The 7,618-nt window shown below is 39.3% G+C and overlaps 1 protein-coding gene across 1 annotated transcript; it reads left to right on the forward strand.

The window, feature by feature from the left end:
- Positions 1 to 2,351: 2,351 nt before the first annotated feature.
- LOC110441271 (uncharacterized protein F54H12.2-like) lies at positions 2,352 to 3,230 on the forward strand. The gene has a single exon (XM_021484379.1). It carries the CDS (start codon positions 2,352 to 2,354, stop codon positions 3,228 to 3,230), a length of 879 nt encoding a protein of 292 aa, XP_021340054.1.
- The last annotated feature ends 4,388 nt before the right edge of the window (positions 3,231 to 7,618 follow it).

Raw genomic sequence — 7,618 nt, forward strand, 5'->3', positions numbered from 1 at the left:
ATTACAGCGACCGTTAGGCTGTCAAGAATGGGTTTGGCTCCAAGGTAACAGAACAGGTAAATAACAATTTTATGAGCGTCCGGAGTTTTACCTGACCAGTGCCTGACACACAGAGCTGATATGCGATACCATTTGACCGTAATGAATAGTATTTGTTATTTGCATTCGTTTGCCTATAGCTCCCCTTCACCTGGATTTTCACACCCCCGGCCTTACCCGACGAGTTACGTAAGTGCCCCAGGCGGGGAGAAAACTACGGTCCAGGTACTGTATGCGGGATTGTGTTGTAATTTTACATGTGTCGATTAAGTTTGTTTAAAAACACAGAAAACATAATTTCAAAATATAAGAATGTATAGACTGAAAGATAAGTTTATAGATGTTGCTAAAATATAGAAACATACGTAAACATCAAGTTTATATGCTTAAACACGAAACCGTATTAATTGTTAAGGCATTTCGCAATTTACACCAACCACGATTGTTATCGCACAACGTCCGTCCATCGTGCGCACAGATGTGCGCAAGCAATGATCGTCCAGCTTTTTATCGTTCGCCCATCGTGCACACACCGTTCACACACCGCGCACACATCGTGCGCACACCGCACATCGTGTAACGTTGTGCGATCCCACAACTGTAACACGTATGTAAGAAAAATAAAGATTATTCACAATACCTATGCTATGGAACTGAAAAACTTGTCTTAACATGGCAACCCGTCGCACGCGCTGTAGTCTCCGCCATTTTGATCTCGAAACAAGTTCTCGTTTGCCGAATCTCGAACAAACGTTATATTTTTGTAAGGTTTAAAACTTATATCTAACTCAATATCTAACAGTAGCATGGATTATTATCAGGGAAATACTTTAACCACTTATACGACGCGGTTGTCACAACCCTTAGATCTGAAAGGAAATTGGGAGGTGGGATTAGCCGAGATACACTATCCACATCTGTGGTATAACGTGAAAAGTGGCGAAGCTCAGCTGAAGTTATTACTGGGAGAGGGTAACGAGGCAAGTCCCGGATTGACGATAGACATACCGGAAGGATATTATTCATCGACGAAAAGAGTGCTGAAGTACGTGGATAAAGCTAAGAATGATGTCTCACGGCGATCGGTTTAGCTTTCACGTCCACGAACACGATCAAAAAGTTAGGCTTCACATTACCAAAGGCGTGCACGTATACCTCACTCGGGCTTTAAGCGAAATGCTCGGTTTTAGAAAACAAGAATTCGTTGACGGAATGAACACGGCGGAATTCAAGGGCGACGTTCGAAGAGGATTTTATTCTCTGTACGCTTACAGTCCTCTCGTCGAAGCGAGAATGGTCGGAGATACGAGAGCTCCGCTACTGCGCATCGTTCCGATAGAAGGTAAACCTGGCGACACGGTGTGTAAAGTATTCTATTCCGTACACTATTTCAACGTCAATTTCAAGAAGTGGAACTCACACTGAGAGACGACACGGGCGCAACCGTACTGTTCGAGACCGACTTAGTAGTGATGACGCTACATTTCAAAAGAAGACCCTTAGACTTTCCCTAAAAATGTTATATATAATATATAACATTTCAAAAACGTTCAAGATGAGATATCCTCCACACAGAAGCGATCCTTACGTGTTCGATCGGTATTATCTCGATCAAGCCGGAAGCGGAAAAAAACGTTTTCGCCGGAAGTCGAATGCAGAGAGGTCACGGTCTTGGTTCGATATTCAGCGGTTTATTTACGGCTGCAACCCCGTTGTTAAAAAGAGGTGCGAAGGCATTAGGAAGACAGGCTTTGAAAACGGGTATGGAAGTAGCAGGCGACGTCATAGACGGCAAGAATATCAAAACTGCAGCGTTGACTAGGGTTCGCAACGCCGGAACTGAATTGAGAAACCGCGCGTTAGACAACGTTAGAGAAGGTCCGCCGGGACGACGTCGAAAATCAAAACGAAACAAAAAGAGAAGAGTCGACTATTTAGATGATCAGGGGTAGAAAAGTGTATAAATAGAAACGATATGTAGCGATTTTCCATTCGTCCGCGATTAAACTTCGCAAGGCATAAGTCATGTCGTTGGTTCATCCGAATTCGTTCGAGTGCACAAAATCCGAATTGGATCTGTTTGACGTACCTCTTACCCAAACGAGTGTCGAAGACGGCTACTGGCAACAGATCGGTACGGTGACGTCAGTCAACGACGGAGGTCCGTACACGTTTCGCTATTCAATAACGTGAGCGTCAGTCTAAACGAAAGGCTGGTGTCTCCGCCCGACAATGCATATCCGTACAGGGCGTACATCGAAACCCTGTTAAGTTACGGGCCCGCAGCTAAAGAGTCTCAACTGACAGGCGCCATGTGGTACAAAGACACCGCAGGTAAAATGGACACTCAGGGCGACGAAAACTTGGGATACGTCGCGAGGAAAGCGTTGACGGCAAGAAGTCGCACCGTCGATTTGATGGGGAAAATCCATTCGGACGTGTTTGCACAGGAACGCTACTTAGTCAACAACGTCGACGTGGAAATAAACATGTCACGCAGTAAGGAGGTGTTCTGTCTCAATGAAGCGGGCGACACGTTTAAAGCGGTCGTGCAAGATATCTGTCTGTACGCAGGGAAAGTGCGTTTGAATCCGACCGTTCGCCTTGCTTACGCAAGAGCCATGGAAAAAACTCCAGCCAAGTATCCGATACGGAGAATAGAAATGAAAGTGACGTCCGTGCCTCGAGGTAACATGGACTTTACCAAGGACAACCTGTTCATAGGACAGATGCCCAAGAGGATCGTCCTGGGCATGGTCGACACGGACGCTTTTAACGGTACCGCCACCAAAAATCCTTTCAATTTCAAACACCACAAGGTCGATTACGTGTGTCTTAATGTGGACGGGAAACAAATTCCAGCCAAGCCATTACAACCGGACTTCACGAACGGTCAGTACGTGCGCAGCTACATGAATCTCTATACGAGCACGGGTAAAATTTACCACGACGAGGGAAACAACGTGTCTCGAGAGGAATTCGGGAAAGGATACACCCTGTTCGGATTCGACCTCACGCCCGATCTGTCGGAGATGGGCACATTTCATCTCATAAAAAGCGGAAACATGAGTCTACACCTTCATTTCAACGAGATTTTAACAGCGACGATCAACGTCATAGTGTATGCAGAGTTTGACAACATCATAGAAATCGACCGTAACAGACAGATTTTATTCGATTACAGCGCATGATGAATACCATTCAAATAGATTCCATCTTGAACAAAAACTGTCCTCATTTCAAAGGCGTGTACGCCAGAAACAGATTACCGAGACGATTAAACGTGCCGTGTGCACTCGTGTGTAACACAGATCCCGATACACTTGAGGGTGAACACTGGATTGCGGTGCACATAGACGGTGAAGGCCACGGAGAATATTACGATCCCTTCGGATTTCCGCCGACGAACAAAGTATTCACTAATTTCATGGACAGACAGTGTCGAAGTTGGCGGTACAACGGCGTTAGAGTACAACACCTCCACTCGTTAGTGTGCGGGCAACATTGCATTTTCTACATAGTTCAGAGATGTAAAGGAAAAACGATGTCCGACATAACGTCCTTATTAAAAAGAGACTTTCATGACTTTCACGTATTTCGTAGACGACTTCGTTAGATCGCTCGTTTCGTGATGTCTTCGTTTGCCAACAAATCAATGAGAGGACGGGAGGGTTGTTTATAAAAATGATAATCAATCAATGTATAATATAAAAAGAAGAAAAAACCAAAAAAAACAAACAAAAGAAAACAAAAAAATAAACAAAAATCAAAACATTAAAAACCAAACAATTAAAAAATGTTCAAACGGGCAACAATGAGTCAGTTGGTCGCTGATGATACCCCCGACTACGGATAATACGGCTAAAATTAAACAAAAAACTAAAAAAACGGGGGACCCGTAGCCATGATCTTGATTGATTTGTTAAATGCCTTAGCTCGATTAGCAAGATACTGTCATACTGGACACTTATGACGAATGAGGACAAATAGTGTACAAAAAGTGTACAAAGGTGTACAAATAGTTGACAAATAGTCGACAAATGTGGACAAAAAGTGGACAAATATGGACAAATAGTGGACAAAAGTGGACAAATAGTGGACAAGTAGTGGACAAATAGTGGACAAGTAGTTGACAAATAGTGGACAAATATGGACATATAGTGGACAAATAGTGGACAACAGTAGACAAATATGGACAAATGTGGTCAGAGGTGGACAAAAAATGAACAAATAGTGGACAAATATGGACAAATAGTGGACAAATAGTGGACAAGTAGTGGACAAATGTGGACAAATATGGACAAAGGTGTACAAATAGTGGACAAAGGTGGACAAATAGTGGACAAAAGTGGACAAATATAGACAAATATGGACAAAGGTGGACAAATAGTGGACAAATGTGGGCAAATGATGACAAAATAAGGACAGAATACAATACAGAATCAGCAGTATCTGCATATTTTTACGTCTAACGAGATTATTTCGTATTTGTTTTTGTATTTTGAATAAGTTTAGTATCAAAATACATTCTTTCATATTTATTGATTTATCTATTGATATAACCTTAGTTTCAAACTTCTTAAACAAATCAATTTTGAAATACAACTCTTAAAAATCAAAAATAAAGTGTATTCATTATTTTATCATTTAAATCCCAGCTGTAGAATATATTTCAAAGGCTTTACTTGTTCTAGGGTAGCAGTATACAGTAGAGGGTTGTGGCCATGGGTGATATTTTTGTTAAATGGCTAACCCCTGTATAATGATATGTAAAAAAATTATGAAAATAAAACTGTACTAAAATTGGTATAAGCATGATGAAGTGGGCTATGTGAGCTTCACATTTGTAAAAAAAAAGAAGATTTTTTTGGTTCGAGAATAAAATTTTGGCCATAATCCGAAAGGGTGCCTACACATGAAAAGCTAGCTTTACAGGTCAACTTTTGACAACAACACACGACGCAAAATTGCAAAAAATCAAGTTTTACAACTTTACTGGGACCCAGATAATACTGCAACCAGGTAGGTAATCTTTAATTTCAGACAGAACTTAGGAAAAAAATTACTAGTTGCGGGGGACAAATTTTGGGTCAAAAAATAGAAATTTTTGGCATTTTTTGGTAATTTTTGATGTGGTAACCATGGTTTTTTCACAAGTGACATACATAGAAAAAATAGGTTTATACACCTCTCAGTACTTTATATGTGTTGTAAATGTAATGCGGTTTACAAATATATATAGATGTGTTGTGTAGGGTAAATCCGCTGTGTTTACATTTCCTCGACATGTGCCTTGTTTATCAGAGTCGGGCCATTTCTACTGTATACTGCTACCTAGTGATCAGTAAGTGTTATCAGTGTTGAAAAAAAAAATCTTGTCGTTATACATCGAATCCGTAAGTGTTTGTGTCAAAAACACACTGATAAGGCACTATTACAACTTCCTTGTCAGAATATCAATTAAGTGAAATAGTTTATCATGTTCATTACAACATTATATTAGAGATATCTCCTGTCTCATTTATTTCAATTTAACAACATAAACTGGTGGATATGGTAACGTCATAGTTGATAATAAGTTAACAATTCGTCATTATAAATAGTAATTTGAAATTTTATTGTCGTAATATCTTAATATATTGTTTTTTCGCTTCCGGTTCGGATAGGGGTAAGCTGTATATAACTTATAATTAGTAGTTTTTGTGTCCTTATAAAGACTGAATATACCTGCATTTATAAGGAAAGAGCATGAGGTATTTCCACTTTCTGTTCCAACTTATTGATACTGCTTAGTGATGAATATTAATTTTGTAATTTTTAAAAAATACTGCGTAGAAGGGGATTTACGAAAGGACGTCAGAGAAACAATGGATACATATAGCAGCCAATCGGCGGTGTTGGTATACGAAGGTAGTTCTTAATTTGCGGAAATAGTCCCGTAACTCTGAGTATAACTACACCAATATGATGAATGAAAGCTGAAAATCAATTTATATTGGTTCGGTTTACTATACTGAAAAATTGCTGATGTTCCCCGCTACAGTTTAAATGTAGAATATCCATTAAGATAATAAGTGCGTAGAAATGTATGTGGTATTACCAAGACATTTTAGGCTTGCTCAAGTTAACAGGCAAGAAAAACCAATAAAGGATAAGAAGTGTTACCCAAATCTTGTCAACAATATTGAAGAAAGTGTCATGTGACATCGTTGTAGACACGAAATATGTGCAAAAACGAAAAAATAACGATTCTATACTGAAATTCGAAAAGATGTCCATTGGGCATGTTTAACCTGAGGTATCGTTGATGCCGGTTTGCATGTTGATGCCTTAGAAGATGCCCAGTTGTTGTATAGGTGTGGCAAAAAGCCTTTAACAATTTGCCCCGGCCTGTTGAAAGCGAACAATTATTGATTCTATACTGAAATTCGAAAATAGCCTGGAGTATCGTTGATGCCGTTTTGAACGTGCTTAGAAGATGTCCTGTTGTTGTATAGGTGTGGAAAAAGTGGCACTAGACCTATTCTATATGCCGCGGCCTGTTGAAAACGAATAATTATCGATTATATTCTGAAATTCGAAAAGATGCCGGGTGGGCATCGTTTGCCTGGAGTATCGTTGATGCCGTTTTGAATGTTGATGCCTTAGAAGATGTCCTGTTGTGGTTAAGGTATGAAAAAGCGGCATAAGACTTATTATGTTAGATTCATTCGAATATCAAACTAGCCCAATATTAGGCCAGCCCAACGTTTGACTCGTCCAATATTGGGCTAGCTATTCTGAATTCAATAATGAGTATAGATACATAGGCGGTTTTTTATAGTGCATTTTGTACTACAAGTTATTTTTTTTCCGTTCTCTTCTATCTTTTTGAGTTTCCTAACCCGTTTCAAAATAAAAAGATTCTCTACTGACATATATAGTTAAACCTAATACAATGCGTATTCGCTGCTAGTTGCAGTTTTTTAAGAAGATCGCTATGAAATATAGAGCAGCCACTCCACACTTCACATGCGTATTCTAAAGTGGGTAAAATAAAGCTAGTGTATATTTTTGACAAGTTGTTTTATTTTAAATAAATTTGAATTGTTTTAATGCAATTATTTGTTTTGAAGCAGACTTATAAATACTTTCAATGTGATCTCCTCATTTAGCATCAGAGCCAAAAATAACGCCTAAGTGTCTATGCATATCTACAAATTCCAAAGGGGAATTATTAAACTCAAGATCAGTTACATAATCAGTGTCAATAATACATATAAATAACACTTTATTTTTTTCTGGGTTAAATTTGATAAACCATTTTTCGCCCACTCTCGCAAACAGTCTAAGTCCTTATTCATTATTTATTCAATATCTGTACAAGAAAAAGAGCTATATATCATGGATGTGTCATCAGAAAAAGACGAGATACACTAATTAAAGTGTCTGCAATGTCGTTAATATCAATTAAAAATAGTAACAGCCCTAACACGGATCCTTGTGGTACTCCCGCCATAGCAACAAACAAGATGGCGGATCCAAGATGGCGGCTGGCCTTAGCAACCCCACCCCATATCCACATGTAATCATCAGATAA

Source organism: Mizuhopecten yessoensis, unplaced genomic scaffold (genome assembly GCF_002113885.1).
Source record: "Mizuhopecten yessoensis strain PY_sf001 unplaced genomic scaffold, ASM211388v2 scaffold715811, whole genome shotgun sequence".
Classification (NCBI taxonomy): Eukaryota; Metazoa; Mollusca; class Bivalvia; order Pectinida; family Pectinidae; genus Mizuhopecten; species Mizuhopecten yessoensis.

Bases quoted from the DNA above. Each gene is read 5' to 3' on its own strand.
- LOC110441271 (XM_021484379.1), top strand. From the start codon at position 2,352: ATGTGGTACAAAGACACCGCAGGTAAAATGGACACTCAGGGCGACGAA.